Raw genomic sequence first — 20219 nt, 5'->3', positions numbered from 1 at the left:
GTGCGTGTTTTAGTTTATAAATGGTTAAGTGTGCAAGTACAACAGAAGAGGTAAGCGCTATCTTTCAGTAGTTATTTCTTACAATAACAGACATCGAAGTTAGAGATAATTCAAGTTTTATTGAAGGGAATATTACAAAGAAACAAGAAAAACAGACTGCAAATGTACTTTCGAAACTCATGTCATGTCTGTAGAAATAATTCACGTTTGTGGTTATAACCATTGTTATTATTGAGAAGTCACGACTGAAACCACCCCCGGCAGTTATAGAGAAGTTTTAATTGTCAGCAATTTAAAGAGTTAAATTAGATTTCGCTAAATCTATACAGACATGTGTTCAAAACTCCCATCTCAATTAAAAGGCTTTGCCATCTATGCCACAGTGTGATGCGAACCCACAACTTGTTCAGTGGCGAGCAGATACATTGTTCACTCGGCCAAGTAAGTTGGTTATCGTTTCTTATTCTCACACCAATGATGCTCCTCCCGGTTCAACAACATTGCCCTCTGACCACCGTCATAATGAAAATCGAGTTGGATTAGGTTTATTAATAAGACACTGGTATCTTCTAAACTTTGCTACTTGACTCATGCAAATACTTTAATTTATCTCGAAATACTAAAGAGACTCCCCGATTAGCGTTATTCCCAGGCTCGGTTCTTTTTGTGAATTTCGTAGCATATGATGTAGTTAATGAAAGGACTGAAGTACTTTGAGAAAATAGCCACATTTAAAAAAAAAAAAAAAAAAAAGTTGCTTCTCCTCCTCTTACTCAGCAGACATGTTTATAGATCATATCGTTCAACTGACTCTTACGAAATTAAATTCACCGCAAACAACTTTTTTCCGTTCCTAAGGTCACTCGAGAATTTCAGTCCAGTCGGATCAAAATTAAGGGAGAGTTATAGGGGATCCCCCCCCCCCGTCTCTTCATCGTTCAGCTGACCTCAACTAAAGGTAGAGCATCGTCTTCTTAAGTTGCTTAAGGCCCTTTGATAATTTCAACGCAAAGGGATCAGAATGGAAGGACGCCGTAAGGGATGGGACAGAGTAACATCTCACAGATGCCCCTATCGTTCGCTCCGTTCAGCCAATCAACTGATTTACATACTTTCGAAAACATAATATAAATAAAGTGATATCATCCACATTCTCAAAAGAAAACATCTATTACTGTGAACAAGAGGGGTTGACGTCAATTTAGAAGTGACTAATTAGTGCTTTAATTTTCGAAAGTTCTCTGAAATCGCAGCATCCACCATAAAAATACTAACCAAAGTAATGCCAGCCAAAAACTAGTTCCGAAATTGCAGCCAATCTGTCGCTTTTTCATTAATCGGCGCATTTACACGAGATACTATTTTAGGAAATTTTGTTATCAGCGTTAGATTCTGTTTATTCCGATGTTGGAATGGACCAGTTGTCTCGCTAAGTTTGCCATTTCAATCACTGTTATCTGTTCCACCGTTTTACTTTGCAATCTAGGTAAATGACTCATTAAATTCCTCATTACTCCCACTTTTATCTCAGAATTGACAAAGAAAATTGCCCACAACAGATTAAATAAATTATCTGTTTGTGCTGACGAAAATACTTGACGAAGTTAAAAAAAGTCAAGGAGAGAAGGAGTGGAACTGATTGCAGCTGAGAGTTTGTTTAATGATTGTCAAGTTTACATTTAGCAAATGTAAATTGAACGCTTAATATTTGTCCGACTCATTCATTCTATAATTATAAATTTACTTTAAAGAATGCAAAAGAAATACTTGCACAGAAACCGCGGATAATTAATAATAATTAATATAATATTTTATCTGCTTAATAAATCAGAGGGAAAAGATTCAGGATTTGAGTCCCGAATCGATCAGCAACTCCTGCCAATTTTCTGTGTTCGATGTAGGGTTCAGGTGGAGACAGTTCCCATGACAACATTCACCGCTGGAAAATTTTCGACAATATCTTCGAATGAACCTCTGCTGCTAAATTATAATCTTAGTTACTTCAGGAGGGGGAGGAGTCATCATCTAGTAAATCGTTTGATTTGTTTTTTTAAATAGTTATTTTGCGACAATCGAGCATAATGCAATCGTTACAGTAACTCTTTAACATTGAGTTCAATTATAGGATAACTGGCATTGCTAATGTGACACGGTTTCGAGCCTACTGAATTCATAATTGGAGCTTATTCTAACAATCCAAGATTATCAACATGACTAAGTGAACAGAGTTCCTCGTAAACTAATTTGTTTCTTGAAATTATCCATCAGTGATATAAAAAGGGATTTCGTTTTAAATCCTGAGATTTACCACTCGGAAAGCTAATATTGTCGAAGTGGAAATTAGTTCTCTAATCTAGCACCCGAATGTACAAGATGCATACAGCCGTATATAAGAAATATATCAGACTATCATGAACCTTTTATTTTTATTGCAACCCACTCCCGAAAGGTAGCGACCACATAGTGGTATGCTATGGATGGGTCAAGAGTTCGATACACCATGAATGTATACGAGGCTAAACATGGTTTAAGTCAATTTGGGCTCCAGTAGAAGGTGGTCTTGCAGCACAATCATTTATCACTGAATTATTTGCCCCCCTCAGTTACATTTAGCAGTTCTATCTATTTCTTCCTTGGTACATATTTCGTCTCGAAAAATCAGAATTGCCTTTCTTTCATTTAAAATCCGTTGCTCCAAGATGAGCACACGACTATTGTGTGGAAGTATAGCAACAGAATTAAACACAGTTCAGTTTCAGATTTTTTTTAATGTTAGCAATTTCCCACACAAGACAGCAGAAATCCTTTGTTGCAATGGATTCAAAATAAATAAGCTTTGTCGCTGCTGGTGTTCGAACATGTTTCAAAAAATAAAGTACATGCAATAAGATGAATGCTGGAACTTTCACAAATGTAGCATGCCATGTATAAACAGCGATGGAAATAGTCAGTACATTCTTTCTATAATTATGTTTACTTGAACAGCTTGCATACAAGCGGAGATCAAATTGACTCCATCACATTCCGACAGCTGTCCAGGAGTACCGTTGCATGCGTCTGCTTTTAAGCCAATAAAGGCGAAAAATAGTGCGTGGCTACTAGATATTATTTTGATATCTAGTAGCCATGTTTACCCCCGGGGATCTGATTATTTAACTGATTTCGGATGTTATCTTTATTTTATTGGAAGGCTCAAGTTATTGAAAGCAAAATAGGAATCATTTCTATAATCTGATATGAATATCTAAATTGTTGTGAAGTACAAATGGTATCTTACGACGGCTGAAAATGATAATTATCAAGGACTATTGACTTTAGTTGTGATTTCTGTAGAGTATTTCATTCCTTTTTTTTTTTTTTTTTTTTTTTTTTTTTTTGTGTGTGTATACCCATTCGATTCACTTCCATAAAATAAAAAAAGATTCACGTTTCGGATGCCTTCATTGTAAACACAAATCACCAGAAGGAAATGCTGTTATTGGGAAATAGCGCCATCCCTCACTTCTGTAAATGTCATTTATTCTCTTGTCACGCTAATCGGCGGGGGTGTTGTGATTTATCTAAACCGTCTGTGTGTTGTCTTAAGCCTCTCAGCACGTGACATACAGTCTACAAAGTAACTTCTCCAGTAAATGCTTTCCAAAGGCAACTAGCTCTTCTGGGTATTCTTAAGAGTTTTTCGTGAGGTGGAAGGTTGGCGGGGGGGGGGATATGCCGATATTTGAGCAGGGTGGAGTGATGAGCAACGAATGCTAGTGCGTATTGGGTGGTCCCGCTATTAAAGCCGTAATATGCTCATCTCACTGTCTCATTTGTTTATGCTTAACCGGATGGAGATTACTTATCTTGGCAAGTTTATCTGGCGGTGTCACGCACAATTCCTGATGGCGATCGAGGTATTTGTATACTCGCATTACAAAGACGAACTAGAACAAACACTTGAAATTGTGTTTACTTTGTTTCATATCCTAGTCGGTGCCGCAAATCTCGTAATAATGAACGATAAATATGGCCAAAGAAAAAGTATTTTCCTATAAGCCATTTGTTATTGTTAATTCATGGTTGGCAGGCCATGAAGGTAAATTAATGCCCATTGACATGTATGGAGAGGAAGGGGGTGGGGAAATAACTATCTCTTCAATAATGGTTTACTTTTTTTTTTTTTTTAAGTGGATTTTTGACCAACCACAAACTTTGTCTTTGCAGGAAATGTGTCGGAATTATACAACTTTAAGTTTACATAAAAACAAGACGAAGCAGCTAGGGAAAAACAATAAATAAATAAACTAATACTGTGCTCTTTTAATAACCTTAACTCCGTCATGGTTCTTTTATAACTTTGGACATTGTGATATTGCTGCATTTATCTTTCAATTTACTGAAACTCCCTTCTGCAGAAAGCTTTCGTTACTCTATCGATATCAAAGATATCGATTGCAACCGAACTCTATCGATAGAGTTCGGTTGCAAAGCCCCTGATTCGAATTCCATCTCTGCACAATGAATTGGCCTAATAGTCTTAGTTGATTCACAGTAAATAACAGCAACTGAAGTTTTTATAGACCTCAAGTACTCTGTGTTCTCTATATAAGCCTTATTTTCTTTATTTTTCTTGATATTGTGTGTGTGTGTAAACGAATTATCCAAGGTTCAGTTGTCCCTAATAATAATACATACTCAGTGGTCAAAACACTACAGATATCCACGTGTCTAAATAGAATTCATCTTTTTGATGAATTTGTTGTCGAATGCTGAGTGTCCGCTGAGGAGTGTGTGTACGTGATAATGGACAAAGATGATCCTGAGCGACTATAAGGATGAAACATTTAGTGGAAACGAGATGGGCAAGTAATTTTTTGCACAGCATGGATGGCCACCTACAGCGGTGTCCTGAGAATGGTGTGACAATGAATGGACTGCGATCACTTTAAGGACTGCATCTGAATGCACCACTTGTCAGACACTGTTTCGAAAGTGAGGACGACCTAAATGGTCGCCTTCACATTCTCTGTCTGTCCAACAACAAAAAAGCAGCTATGGAAAAGGTGGGGAACGGAACATCAGCAAGGACTGGAAAAAAGTTGCATGGAGGGATGAATCCTGGTTTCTACTCGCATTTCTTAGTTTTCTTCTCGATACCAGCAGACCAAGGAATGAATGGATGGTGAAACCTCCTTGAAGATAGTTGTCAGCCATGTACCCTCCCTTTACGTCGACCAAAGTACCTTGTATATGATGGAAAATTCAACAGGACAGCGTACCATGTCGCAGAACAGTTATCTTCCATGAATATGAACATATGCCACATAAATGTGTTGGTCCTGACTCCTACTTTGATATGTGATGGAACAAGGTGGTGATGACTGACAGGAATTCACCGAAGCAAATGTGATGGAATTGCAGGAATTTATCATGTATTAACGATTAAAAAAAGACTAAAGATTATATTCCCATTGAAACGAATGGTTCTTCTTGACTCCGATGGTATTACATTACAGATCGAGTTTTGTACACTCGCATTCATTTTGCTGTTCTGTTCCTAATAATAATTTTCACCATCATAAGAAAAGAGCGTTTGAAATTTTCGTACCATTAACAAATTTTGGCACAAATTGGCATAGCAAATTGCACTGTAGAATGCCACGGGTAAGTGATATATCTCTGGCTAGAAATGATACTGTTTGAAAATAGACCTTTAGGAATGTCACTCTCTGAGATTCAGTCTGTTGTTGGTTTGTTAAAAGATTTCCATATTTGGTAATATGTGAAATGTGTGTGTCAGAGCAGTGTTACGTGATTTTTTAATTACGATTTGCCTGCTTGCAGGTCAAACGTAGGTCATAATACCTTTGGTGAAAATGCACACAGAAAAAAAGACTTTATTCCTAAAAGGAGAAACTGCTCATTTTAATGTGTGTAAAAAGGCAAATGATCCGGTTAAAAGTTCCTTGCAAATTGAGTACCGAGCAGGCGGCCGCCTTTTAATAGGTTAGGCTGGTGGCGGACAGGTCATGACACTGTTAACAGCTTGTTCCGAGGTACTTACACAGACATTAAAAACGCGTACAGATAAATTTGTGATTATTTCCGGGTTGCTAATCAGAAAACAAACAAGCAAAAAAGTTTGGCGTCGAAAAGTAATGTTTTAAAATATGATAATAAACCAGAAGTACTCCACAAGTACTTAGTGTTCGTAATAACCATACTTTGAAGAAGTAATATTAAAATGACTGTGAGAGAGAGAAAGACACTAAGAATTTGAGATTATTAATATGTGGCTGTTGGGAATGCAAACGTCCCCAATAAGTCAATTATAGCAAATCAGCTCCTTACAGTGAAGGATCAAGTTTCTCACTTGTTATTTCCTGTTCGGCAACTTTCAGAAACATGTTTTAATCGCCTTCTGGCACAAGAGTCATTTCACCTGGACACTATAATCGAAAATCGTGGTAAGTGAAGCTCTTCTCATAAAGGAACCCTCTCTCTCCTCCCTCCTTCCATTTGAGCTGCCATTAGACGTAGAAGATACAACTGATTCTTCGCATTACATCTAAGTAAAGCAAAACTGAGGAATTTTCTTTCCAACATTGATGCTAAAAAAATTAAGTGTATTTTTTGATTGGTTTGAAAAAGTTTCACGTTAGGCCTCATGTTAGCAGGGTTTTCAGACCATCTAAAAATTATAAAAATAAATAATGAAATATTGTAAAAAAATCCTTAGCCCACTCACGGTACCAATGTACTATTTACAGTTTTCATGGGTCGTAAACACAATAAAAATTGACAAAATGCATTAATTATTAATGATAATTAAATTGGTGTCATTAATAATAAAGAATAAGTGTTAATATTAATTAATAATACAAGTGAAATTATAAGATAATTAAATAATATTAGTCATTAATCCAATTTAATATTGCCGAAAGTTTAAAACCTGGAATTATAATATCACCCATCTTACTCTAAAAATGTTTTGATCTTGTGTTCTGGGGAGGGGTAGTATAAGGGGTTGTATTTTATAATACAAGCATAAATACGATCATGGTCATAAAATGTGCATTTCTTGATAGAATCTTTTGGGTTCTATCAAACGTCGTTCACAATTCAATTCAATTATATTGACGTCGTTCACAATTCAATTCAATTATATTGACGTCGTTCACAATTCAATCTAAATTTTTGCTCATCTTTTTCACTAAACACCGAGTTGACCACAAATTTTGGTCAAGATAACGAATTGCATTGATGTCCATTCGATTAGACAGGAATCATTGCTGTCATTTGGATTCGTGTGGTCAAATTTTGTAATAGTCACTTTAAGTTCGCATATGTCAATGCCATGATAGCTTTACTCAGTTGCAGTTATGAGTACTTTTGCGTGACAGCAATGCACACATGCGAATGACTTTCGGTCAGCAGGATGTGAAATTCAATGCAGTGAGCTTGTTGTGAGCTTACTTTCATGTAAGTGTTTCGCTTTTCTGTCATTGTTCGAGTTTACACAGTGTGTAACACGATTACAACATCGCCTTCATGTGGAAATAGAGCGTACGGTGCATGTCTGAGCAGTTCCTTTCTGCGGATTACTACGGTTGATGGCAAGCTAAAAATTCTACCTAATAAGTGGGACGTCGTACTGTTAATGCGTTTAATAGTGTACATTTCGCTGAACATGAATACTACGGTAGATTCAAATGAATTTTAATACTCTTTGCATGAAGACATTTTAAAATGCATTAAAACAGGCTTGGGTTTAATAAGAAAATTGGATACGATTTTGAAAGCAACTGTTTTCAATTGAATTATGTATAAATGCGTTACGGAAGACTTAATAGAGTTCCTATTTCTCAAATATCACACACTTTTTCATTTATGACTGTTCTTTCTCCTCGTGTGTGTGTGTGTGTGTGTGTGTGTGTGTGTGTGTTTCTTGTTTCCGGAATTAATATAAACATAAACCTGGGTTCGTATCTTTCGAACTCACGAGAAATGTTTTCAATACCTTTTAAAGCCGAGTTAGCTCGTCCTGAAATGTGGTGGGTTTTTTTCCGGCCCTCAGAACAAAGATACGAGCTGGTGAACCTCTGCAGTTAACAACAGCACACTCGCTAAAATTTCTTTTATTGTGTAAACTTCCGTCACGAAGCCAAACTTACTTCCCCTCCCCCCTTAAAAACTATCCGGCCGCACTCTTAATGTTCGAATAATAGGCATTTCATACTATTAATTAAATTTAATATTTTAATATGGTAAATACTAAGCCACATGTTCAAAATATTAAAAGTAATTTGTTTGCAGTTTGTCAAACATATTCAGTTTTTTTTTTTTTTTTTTAGAGAAGTTGTTTTCTGTTTAAATACAAGTTGCTTTGGTCGTGAATGCAGAGTTAAATAAGTATCAGTGGCATCGACACTGAGGTACAGCATGGCTTCGCAGAGCCTAGGATGCCCACTGAAATTGTCCCCCCCCCACTCCACAGTGTGAGGAAAAGAAGTAGGCGATGAGGCAACGGCCTCGAACCAAACGAATGTGATAATCGTAATGTAAAGAGTTATATTTAATGAACACCATTTTTTAATATCAGAAAAATGCTTGGTTGTGTGAGATATATTTTGCTTAAAAATATGTTGCACACACCATGTTAACAAGTGTTCGAAATCATCCGTAGAGCAGAATCTAGCATCTCCTTTTATGATGCTGGAGAAACAAAAAGCTTTTTTTTTTTCATGCAGAACAAAATAACTTATTGTATTCATTGGTGTGTATACAGTCTGTAATTATTTTGCTCATATTGTAAACTGCTGTTTTCATTTGAAGAAGTGAGCACGTGTCCCAAGTCTGTCGCCTGCGCACCACACAAGGGCGTGCCTATGCAGTCATTGGACTCCTTCAGAAGCACCCTTTTAATTCGAGTGGGGTGCGGTGACCTTCCTCACCAACATTTTGACTAAGCCTCTGCTCTCTTAGGTATTTTTTCTCATGCAGATTTTCGAAAAGGAGGACACTTGTTATTTATTTAAATAAATTTAATTTCACCCCAAATGGCTTGCACACTAAACAAATGGCTTGTTTAGTATGCAGACATTGTCTTCTCTTACACTGTTCCAATCGCGGCTATTATTGATTAGGCAGATTAAATGTCGTCGCTTCTATCGTTCAAATAGTTCTAAAGATTAATAATAAATAATCATGAAAAAATGCTGTACCGAGTTTTATAACCGAAGTCATTCGCTGAATTGAAGATTTTAATGAATAATTAACTTTAATATCTTCATTCACTAATAGTGAATGATTCACAACATTAAAGATCTATCGCGATTAGTAAACGATTTCTACAATTAAAGATCCTACTTAATCAAGGGCGCATTTGACAAACGGTATCTAAGCAAGATTTTCTAAAGCTGTAACCTCGATGATCCCCAGCATTCTCATCCCTTGCCGTTCACCAGGGAGAAACTTTCAATTTTTCAATCGGACCAGCGTGCATATACTGTATATGGTAGATTGATTGCTGATTTCCAAAGCGATCGGAAGTTTATGAGAAGTCGAAACTTTGTGTGTGAATTGCTTTGGCATTACACAGTACCATGGGCGTCCACAGAAAATTTTCCGGGGGACGGGGAGCAAAGTTTGGAGACAAATAATTACATCAATAAATTTTTATTTAACTATTTAATTTTTTGGTATTTTTTCCACAAGTAGATCCTAGGGGGGGACAAGTGCCCCGTTCCCCCCCCCCCCTCTGCTGACGCCCATGCACAGTACAGCAGATATTTATTTTCCAATGTTGTAATTCTAAGCTAAAGCTATTTTTAATAAGAATAATCATTTTCTTTCATTTCTTCTTTGATGTTAATAAAAAAAAAAAAGTACAAGAAAGAAAGCCAAAGTTGAATGATGTAATGTCGTCTTATAAATCCCCTCCATGAAAGTCTCTCACAATTCCAATTTTGGAGGACAGAAGCTGCCTTGAGATTCCTTTTGCTACAGTTTGACCTCGGAGTGGCCTTGTGGCGAACTGAAAAATGTCCACGTGGTTTTACCTTCCACGTTTTACAACGTAGAAGGTAAAAAAAAAAGAAGTCCGAGATATGGCCTCTTAATTCTGTGTCACGTGAATTCACACCAGATCCGATCGCCTAAAGCAGGAAAAGCAAAAATCGTTAGTGTGTCGAGGACGACACTACGATTCGATTAGAGGCATCGTTCGGTCGCACGTGCTTCTGTCGTCCACACGAACTTGGCCGATTGGGTATCCTTGATGGAATAATTTGCTAAATTAGCGTCTGTGGGAAAACGTAATAACCACGCATTTTAACACAAATGTCCTGTAATATCTGCGCACGTCATTTTACCTTCGAAATTTCTGTAATTATCATCCGTATTATTATAGTCCGTTTTTCATACGCGATTCTATGGACGTCATTGAAACCAAACTATCGCTGGCAACAGTTGAAACCACTGTTACTCTTAACAGCTATTGTACTTCGGTGTGACCCAAAACTGTTTTCGTGGCTTGATTATTAAGACGAATATTTCACTAGGTCGTGGCAAAGAAAACTTCGTAATGCAATCCAGATGCCTCCCCCCCATCCACTTAAAGTTGTTTACATTGTCGTAATGGCATTTCGAGACTGACGTTCAGGGTCGAGTTGTCCTCTACTGTGACTCCTGCAACTGACCTAGCGTGTGAACGGCCCACAATTGCGAACGAGGAAAAGAAACAATGGTGTATCTTAACAACCGTTAGCACGAATTTATTCCTTGCAGATCTCGACTGAGCTGCTTCTGCTATCTATAAGAAACAGCTGGAAATGCAGGGCACAAATGAAACTTGTTAACTGCCTCAAAGCTTAATGTGTAATTAAACTGCAATTTTTTTATCATTAATAATATTTAAAATGTTTAATGAATTGGTTCGGGGAAGGAGGACAATCAACTAAAGGAGAATGAACAGAGAAATTGAATATATCTTAAAAGTTAAGAATAGCTTGCAGCTTAATACTGGGTGACACACTGCACTATTTTCTTGTAACGTAAACATCACGCACCGGCAAAAATTTTGATCCATCAGTTTCGCTAACGGCCATCTTTTTAATTGGTGCTGGTACTCCTCCTACACTGAAGTGCGAGAAAAAAATGCCTTCTGGTCACCGTTTTCATAACCTTTATCGTTTGACTTTTTTTTTGCGGTAATCCTTCTTCTTCCTCTTCATTTCCGTTACTTAATGTTATTGCTGTCCATTGGTGTGTTCGCTACCTTTCCATCAATCCTATCCCTATGGTTTAACAGGCCTTTAAGGCCCACAACCTTCCAAGCATGTGCTTGGATTTCGTAACCGAAGTACGAGGATAGGATGGTCACCCCTATGCCTGTAAGTATTCCTGGCTGTATCCCTGTGTGTTCACGGGGCCGGTTTGCCTACTTGTGGGATGAAAAACCCCAGGTAAACTGGCAGAAAAAACTCTGCTGTCCACGCCCAAGACCGGCAAACTTGGCTATGGCTGAGGAAGATCCTTTAGCTCCTCACGTCGGCGACGGGAATCGAGCCTAGGACACTCCTTCCCCAGGCATATGGTTGCGAAGCGCAAAGCCACTAGGCTAACCGCGCGGACCCTTTCCATCAATGGTTCCCATTTTTTGCCCTTTCTTTTGAAGGTACCCATCAAAAATGATTCATCTTACGTTTGCTGTATTCCCCCTTCCGCTCTCTCTCCCTCACAGCTGAGAGGATTTCCCTTTCGTGCGTGAACCGAGTGAAGCATTTTCCAAGAGGATCACGAAATAATGACTTGCTCTTTGAATCCTTTGCATTTTCTTCTTCTTCCTTTTATGTATTAGGCCTAGTGGCCTTACGGAGCTGTCCTTAGCCCTTGCAAACCGTACTCGTCCGAGAATAAGGTGGTTAGCCCTATGCCTCCCGGTGTGTCCTATGTCTGTAGATGCTTTTGTTCACGGAGCCGGTTTGCTTATTCTGTGGGACAAAAAACCCGAGTTTCCGAGTTTGATGAAAATGAGACCGACTAACTCCCCTTTCGTCGAAGGAGACCAGATAAAGTTCCTCACGTCACTGACGGGAATCGAACCCGGTTCTTTCCGACCAAAGGGCTTCGTCTATACCGACTGAGTTACGGAGGTTTCCTTTGCATTCTGTCTTTTAAATGTGTCAATATGCAACTGGTCGATTCCAGAATTTCTTGAAATAAATCTTTGTATAAGTGAGCAATTCGTATTTGTCTATAACTAACATATTTTTCATCGATTTTCGTGAGCAAAGTAATTTATTTTATATTCCAAAAATTTCGGCTAACTGTAGTGATCAGCCTCATTATCTGATATTACAAATGGCTTCATAATTTGCCGTAATGCAAGAATTTCCAAAAAATCTTGAAATACCATTTTATTCCCCCTCAACGCCATTCATAAATTTAAAACTGGTGCCTCTTTTATAAGGCCGAATCTGCCAATGGATTTACATTGAATTAGTTCAACATTACACGATTAAAAATGAATCAGTCCGGAGAGCTGGAAGGAACTTAAAAGGACTGTAGAAGTTATTAGAACAGAAATGTAACAGTGGAATGCTAGTGGAGTGAAACCTTGCATATCATAGTCATCAACCCTTCCTAAGTTAGTATGTATGTTCGCCATTACCGGTGCTGTAGAAGAGGTTTTATTTTTTTTGTGTGTGTGTGAGGGGGGAGTGAGAATATCGCCATTTCATGATATCAACCGTATGGCATATCAGTGTATTAAAACATCAAATACCTTGCAAGCCAAAGAAACGAAGGGAAGATATGTGATATTATTACAAAACTGCGAAAATAGGTCACAGATAAGGAAATAGCATCGCGTGTTTGAAGAAAGAAACCGTCGAGTTTAAAGGCACTTTCCTTACATCCGGGATAACTAGTTTCATTTATCTGATGGTGATTATTATTTCTGTGATATTATCCGTCTGGTCTGTAAAATATAAAGTAGCAAAAAAGAAAAACAATCTGTTGGATAACTCCCTCGCATGTTTAACTTGGTAGGGTTGAGATTATGGGAATTAGTTTTTCATTTTAATGACCATATTGGCTGGAATAAATACAATACAGTACTTTGACAGTTACCATTTTAAAACAAGTTGCAGAATTTTTTATTTCATCTATAAAAATATTTTAACGAACAAACAAATAAGTAATTTTATCATAATTATTCCTTTCAGGCTTCGTTGTAGAAATTTGTTTACGTAGATTTGTGTATTGAAATTTATATACACTTCTCAATAAACATTGTTTTTAAACAAACTTTATTAATAAGCGTTGTCTTTTTTAAAAAAGCATAACATAATGAAAAAAGAATAATAAATATCCATTTAGAGTAGACAGTATTTCCATCCTTAAAAGAGTTAAAACTGATTATTTGTTGATTTATATCATAATGAAATATGAAATACTAAAAAATAAATAAATAATAATTATTTAGGTTTAAAAATTGCTATTTCCTATAAAATAATAATAAATGCATATTATTTCTTAGAAAATCAAAATAATTTTCTAAGTGACTTAAAGTAACAATATATTTTTTTAATAAACATTATAACCAATATAAAATTACATATTGAAAGTATAATTAATGAATTTTTTTCTATTTATTTGCTGAGGATACCTTAATATCAATAAAATTTTCATTACTACGGCCAAATTTGGTCATAAATTTATTGCCAGCACACTAATAAATTATATTACACAAAAAATATCTATTATAAATTTCGTACAAATTAAATTGTAATACGTTTTTGTCAAAAGTTACAAGTTTCTGAAGAAGTTAAGGAATTAATATACAGTTCTTACAGGAAACTATGGGGAGAGACATTTCAGTATAGAATATGTCCACCCCGAACTGCGATGCAGTTCTTACAACGTCGTACCATGCTTAGCACCAAGCGATTCAGGAGTTCTCAACAAACTTGCGACTTTAATGGATCCGACTTAAGAGCAAGGATAAGGCCTTGTCTGTTTTCTGTAGGGATAATTTCGAAGCAATGCGTCTCCCTATTGCGTCCCAAACGTGTTCTATGGGATTTGAGATCTGGAGAGCGTGCTGGCCACTCGATTCGATTAATATCCTCGTTCTCCAGAAGTCCACTGCTCGTATACAATGCGGTGTGGCATCGTCATCCATAAAAACGAATTCTTCGCCTGAGGCACCACGGAACACTCACACACCGCGCTACAAGTGCTTGAAAAGCACTTGTAGCACGGTGCGTTCATTATCTATCCCTTTAAGAATATTCTCACAATGGCAAGGAGTACAACTTTCAGGCTAGAATCGGTGGAAAGACGACAACGACTTTCATCTGTAAAGAGTACATTAGCCCATTGGTGTTTTATCCAATTTTTATTGATATAACACCACTGGAAATTTTGCCCTTCGTTGAGCTGGATACGTGGATGCAGACGTACAGGCCTACTTGTTGCAGGCGTCTTGCAACAGTTTGTCGAGATATCCGCGCTTGAATGGTGCCGACTAGCAAGATGACCTGCAGTGGTAGAACCAGGGCGACCTCTTAGCAACGTCTGGAATATATTCCATTGGTTTTTGAAACGCTGCCCAAAGATGGATACAGCGTTATGAGATTCCAGACTCTCTAGTAATAGTGATTCTGCTGACTTCTTAAAGGTTTCCCGTAATCCTTCCCAGCGTGAAGTCATCTAGAATGATGTCTTTGAGACATTACAAGCCATCCAAGTTTGCAACTTTATTCTTTCACTGCAAACACAATTGGCTTAGCGCAGCCTTTTGGCTGTTATCCTGTGGATAAAAGCAAGTGCTACCCGCAGTGAACGACCCACTACACTCACCGAACTTGATCGTAGGATATGCTACGAAGGATAATCTGAATAAACCACCATTCGTCTACCGACACGTCGAATGAGGAATTTCGGCTGGAACACGAATCTGCACAAAAACATTTGGAACCAAAGCTCAGAACATTGGTTTCCATGGTTGGACCGCAATATGCAAGCTTCACATTACTCGAACCAACGTGGCGTTTTCTTCAGCGGTGCAAAGATGCGGGCAGCTTAGAAAGCTGTGTTATAGAGCGACGAATCACATTACAACCTTTAGAGCAGATGGACGGGTGTGGGTATGGCGGATGCCCAGTGAACGTCTTACCGGAGTGTAATCCTAACTATGAAATTCGGAGGGGGATTTGTGATGGTATGGTCCTGGTTTGACCTCGGGCCTCTGTTTGTACTGTCACGAACATTGAACTCCGAGAGGTATCTGAACATTTGGACAACGCAATGCTTCCTACTTTGTGGTGTTTCTACCGAACTGACCACTGTCTCTCATATGACACGATACAGCACGACAACGGACACCTCACATTATGGTGTCCGTTGCTTCTCCCCAAGGAGTGTATGTATTGACAAGAATACTTAAAAATAATGAGAACTTAGAGATTTGCAGTACATGTGTTTTCAGTGTGAACAAATTGGTTTATCAATATCAACTTAAAGGCTGTTCAAGATCGGTAACAATAGAATTCTTACAGGCTTGCTTCTATTTTTTTCCTTTATTTATTTTCTTTAATTGCTGTGTTTTCATTTTAATTCCAACTGCTTAGATGGAATATCTCACTGGCAATGGTGTGAATGAAAAGTATTTTCATAAACATTAGGAAATACAATTGAAAGCTCCATGATCCACATCATGGCAGTGACAGTGTAGGGTCACGCCGGTCATTGAAAATGTCTCATACAGAACGCCGCTCACAATGCATGAGTTTAGAAAAACTACAGCTTACAATCTATTTGAGAAAAAGATATTTCTTTTCAGTCAGTTAACACATTTTCCCCCTCTTTTCTTTGCAGTTAGACAGGCTAGTCCAGTATGAACGATATCTTTCTCAGTTGGCAGCTGAGACCTCCGAAGAACATCCTGATTACAACGATATCGGCAGAGCCGCAAGGAAAGCTTTAAATGTATGTAATATGATCTAGCACTTAATTTGTTTATTTATGCTCGCCTAATAACTTGGGTGATGCAATATTAGTATTATTATGCAATGTCGTGTTTTGAATATCGCCTTTGAAATATTTTCAGCTTCTCCGTCAACAGTCGGGAAGTTTTTTTAAATACCAGCTGAATGAGCGTTGCCGCTCTCACTAAAAATTAACCCAATCAATTGATGTAATGTTTTTCTCAAATCATTCGCCTGAATTAACTTTATTCTGTTAGTGGTGCGCTTGAATGGAAGAGTAAAGTCAAAAAATGGACACCCCTTGGAAGGACCATGGTTCGAATCTCGTTAGGAAGCAAAAAAATAAAAATAAATAAAATAATAATAATAATGGGAAATCCAAGTAAAGGTCCCATTTTTAGCCAATCGTTTAGACGTCAGTGAATTCTTCCCGTAGAATAAATCAAAAACCACAAAAATGAAAATTAGATCAAACAAGTTGGATCCAAACACCACTTCGAATAATCAAATAGGATACCATGCAAAAAGTAATGATTTCGTGTCCAGTGGTACAAATCAGTATGCCTCACTAATAATGTCATTTACGAAGTTTTATCCATATTCAGACAACGGAAATATTGAGTTTTCAGGGTCTAAAATCTACACTAGCTACGAATGCAGTTATCGGTTTTTAAAAAGTCCGAGGAAGAAATGAAAAATATATTTTCGCCAAACTTAAGGAAGAATCAATATGAAAAGAAACGGAGGATAAAGTCAGTAATATATTTGGGCAAATGAGTTTTTATCCTATTCTTTGGCCTCAGTTTCAAATGCAACAAAGTGCATTTCCTTTCGATAGAAGCTTTTTCAAGTGTCTGCCTTGTGTGATTGATTTCTTGTGCCCTCCTCAGTCCACAACTTCTACGCCTTTCAGAAAACCAAGAGCGGAAGTCGAGATTAACTCGCGTTCTTAATTCCTTTAAAGTTTTGAGTGGAACAAAACTGCCGCGTGAAGTTCTGGAATTTATGGCAGGAAAGTTTTTCCTCATTCCACATTCCTGAACAGGTGTATCCCGCGTGTACAGTGAACGGATTGTGGGTTATGAGGTCGGACCGATGAACCTATTAGGTCAGAGCCTCCGAGACAAATATTCGTAGCTTAACTTTTAAACCATTTTTAGTTTGTCTTAAATAAAACTAAAAGAGCGATAAAGCTCTTTTCCTAAACTTTATAAACGCTAAATGAGAAATCATCCAGTCTTCTGATTTTCCTTTTTTATTTCTTTGTTTTGCTTATCACCTCTTTCACGCAGCAGTATTGTATATAGAAGCAGTGGCGTAGCTAGGGGGGAAGGGGGGAGTTCCGCCCCGGGCGACACTTTCACGTGAGATACAATTTTATTTTTCGACGATTCTTTTATGTTAACTTAGTCATTTTTATTACTTAATTAATAATTATTTTTAACAACTATACTTACAACTAAAATAAACATAAACACAGTGTTTTAATTTGTTTTGACTTTTTGTAGTATTTTTGGTACACACCAAAATGTGTATATTGAGAGGGGCGGTAAACTGAGGAATCGCCCTAGGCCGCAAAAGCTCTAGCTGCACCACTGTATAGAAGCGAGTAATCTATAACATGTAAAAAGTTCCATCCATGCGCAATCTTTCACAATGACGGATTTTATTAAAAAGTGCGAATATTAATTATTCATTTTAACTTCCGTTTATATTTTATCATCTTATAATATATTCTGTATGGAACAATTTACAGTTATTGAAAAGGAATCAGAGAGAGAAAGAGAGTGCAATGTCCATCCTAGTCGGTCAAATGGAGTAGATAGCGTATCCATTCTTCAACCACAACAGGATTTGGGCTCATAAAAAAAAAAAAAAAAAAATCTCGTTATGGAAATAAACAAGCATACAAATAATGAAAGATCGCTAAGCTTACATTTTATCATAACTCTTATTTGCACATTTAAATGAACAAGCTTTTATTTCAATTGTTCACTTGAAATTAAGGGTGTAACTCATTAGCAAAACAGTGAATAATACAGACTGCAAATTTCCTCAAAATGAGTTAGTCAGAGCAGATCTACTTATTTGAACACGTGAGCTAACCAATCGATCTGTTTCTTTAAATACAACGAGCGCATCCTTTCCCCGTGCTAATTTTTTACAAGAAGCTGAATGTCGAAATGCAAAGCAACTTCACTTGTAGGATTCCATGTTACTCATTACAGTTTAAATATTAAGCTTACTGAAAGGTGGTGAGGCGAAGCAAGAATTGAAGCGAAGCACGGTTGAAAACGTCAGGATCTATGTACTGTGCCGTGCCAACACTCGATTCGGGAAAGTCAGTCGCACTGAGTAGACGGTGATGAGTATTTTTGAACCTCTTGTAAGCGTGGATTCTATACACCACCTACGACACTCCGTTGTTTCTTCCAAAAATGCCTTTTCTTGTGTTTGGTAAGTAAGATAATATGACATGGTGGTGGTGATGGGCTGTTTGCAAATCGCTGTAATAAATCTCGCTTTGTTCTCGCAGAGGGTAAAGGATTGCAGATCTGTTACTTCACTTCGCCCTTAGAAGTTTAACTTCGCACAATTCAGCGCACGAGGAAATATGTGTACGGTAGTCTTTCCGGGTTGCAGTTGGAATGCTGTCTAATTAAGAATTCATTACCCTTCTTTCTGACTGTTTCCTGCGTTCACAGCATAAAGTCTTCCCTTCGCTTCAGAAAAAATAAATTAAATAAAATAAAAATGCTTTGACAGTTGTTTACAGTAATTAATTTGCCAGTGCGTCATTGTCGGTCTGTGTAATGCAGGACAATATACGAAGGCCACCTTACTAAATATCCCTTTGTGTTTCCCCTTGTGGAACCGCCGATGTTGCTGGCTTGCAACTTCTTGTGAGAAGGAAATGGCGTCATCAAGGAGTGAAGTCATTAGTTTGTTGTTGTTGTGACTGCTGGAATCATGACTAACCATTTTATTTCATCTATAAAAATATAGCACTTTGTCAGAACATAAATGAAATGATGCTCTGCAATAATTATCAAAATTATTCTTTTTGCTTTAGAATTTGTAGAACTCCTTTGTTTAGGTAGTTTTTTTTAAATTAAATTTATATAATTTTTGTTGTTTTTTATAGAAAAACAAAACAATGATGATTGAAAAGAATAATAAATGTCCATGTGGAGCAGGCAAACAATGTTGATCTTTATAGTTGTGGTGGATTACTTGATTAATTGAGTGTGAATTATATCATAATGAGTTTCTTGGTCTTGTAGTACTTTCAAAAAATATTTATTATTTAGTATAAAATAATCGGACATCTTTATTATATTTTGTAAAATAAACATAATTTCTTCAAATTTCAAATTTTTAGAAGAATATTTTTGTATAATACTTATACACCAATGTAAAATTAAATTACAGAAAATATAATTTTTGGACGTTTGTCAATTACAATGAGACTGATTACTACAAACACAAAAGACCGAAGGCTATTCTTCTCTCAACTGATCATAGCTAACACTACTGCCCTCAGAGGGCGAGTTTAATTGCTCACAAATCTCCCATTCCCAAATAACTCATTACAGATAAAGGGGAATATGAAAAGCACTTGTGCTTCACCCATCCTGTCAGTAACGTCAATGGTTTTTTTTTTATTTCCAAATGTCCATGTGGGTATTGCACTGGATATTGTCTACTGATAATTGCTAAAACGTTGTATGGGATTTAAGTTACACTAGTTGAACTTAATGTTGTTTTCAGCTCAAACTGAAATGAATTTAAAAAATGTATTATATTTCGGGAATGTTAATTCAATTTTTTGTATTAAAGCACTCAATTTTCCACCCGAACAGTGGATAAATCGCACAGGGAATGGTTTTGAATATCCACCAGACCTTGATTGATATTCAAAACCATTCCCTGTGCGATTTATCCACTGTTCGGGTGGAAAATTGATGTGTTTTAGGTTTAAGCAAGAATGCATATTAAACTCATTCATATTCTTAACGAAATACACAAAGTATGTATACATAATTTTGAAACACCTCATGTTTGCGTGTGTGCACACACACACACACACACACACACACGAGAGGGGGGGGACAATATTGCACATATTTATTTTCTCCATCTCTCCTTCTCCGCCCTGTTTGAAAACGGTTTTTAAGTTTGTATAGCATTCGTGTCTGTCAATTCGGTTACAAGAGTTTTTCTGTAATTTCTAAACGTTTA

The 20219-nt window shown here is 37.1% G+C and overlaps 1 protein-coding gene across 1 annotated transcript in view; it reads left to right on the top strand.

The window, feature by feature from the left end:
- Positions 1-20219, top strand: part of LOC150104387 (uncharacterized) — a 382513-nt gene that overhangs the window by 253833 nt on the left and 108461 nt on the right. Inside the window, exon 8 of the mRNA XM_090396468.1 lies at positions 15868-15978. Coding sequence (XP_090252594.1) covers positions 15868-15978 — 111 coding nt within the window. The remainder of the gene's footprint in view (positions 1-15867; positions 15979-20219) is intronic.

This window comes from Typopeltis vanoorti, chromosome 8 (assembly GCF_054136105.1).
Source record: "Typopeltis vanoorti isolate ZY-2024b chromosome 8, IOZ_Tvanoo_1.0, whole genome shotgun sequence".
Taxonomy (NCBI): domain Eukaryota; kingdom Metazoa; phylum Arthropoda; class Arachnida; order Uropygi; family Thelyphonidae; genus Typopeltis; species Typopeltis vanoorti.
This window is presented reverse-complemented; position numbering and strand designations above follow the sequence as displayed.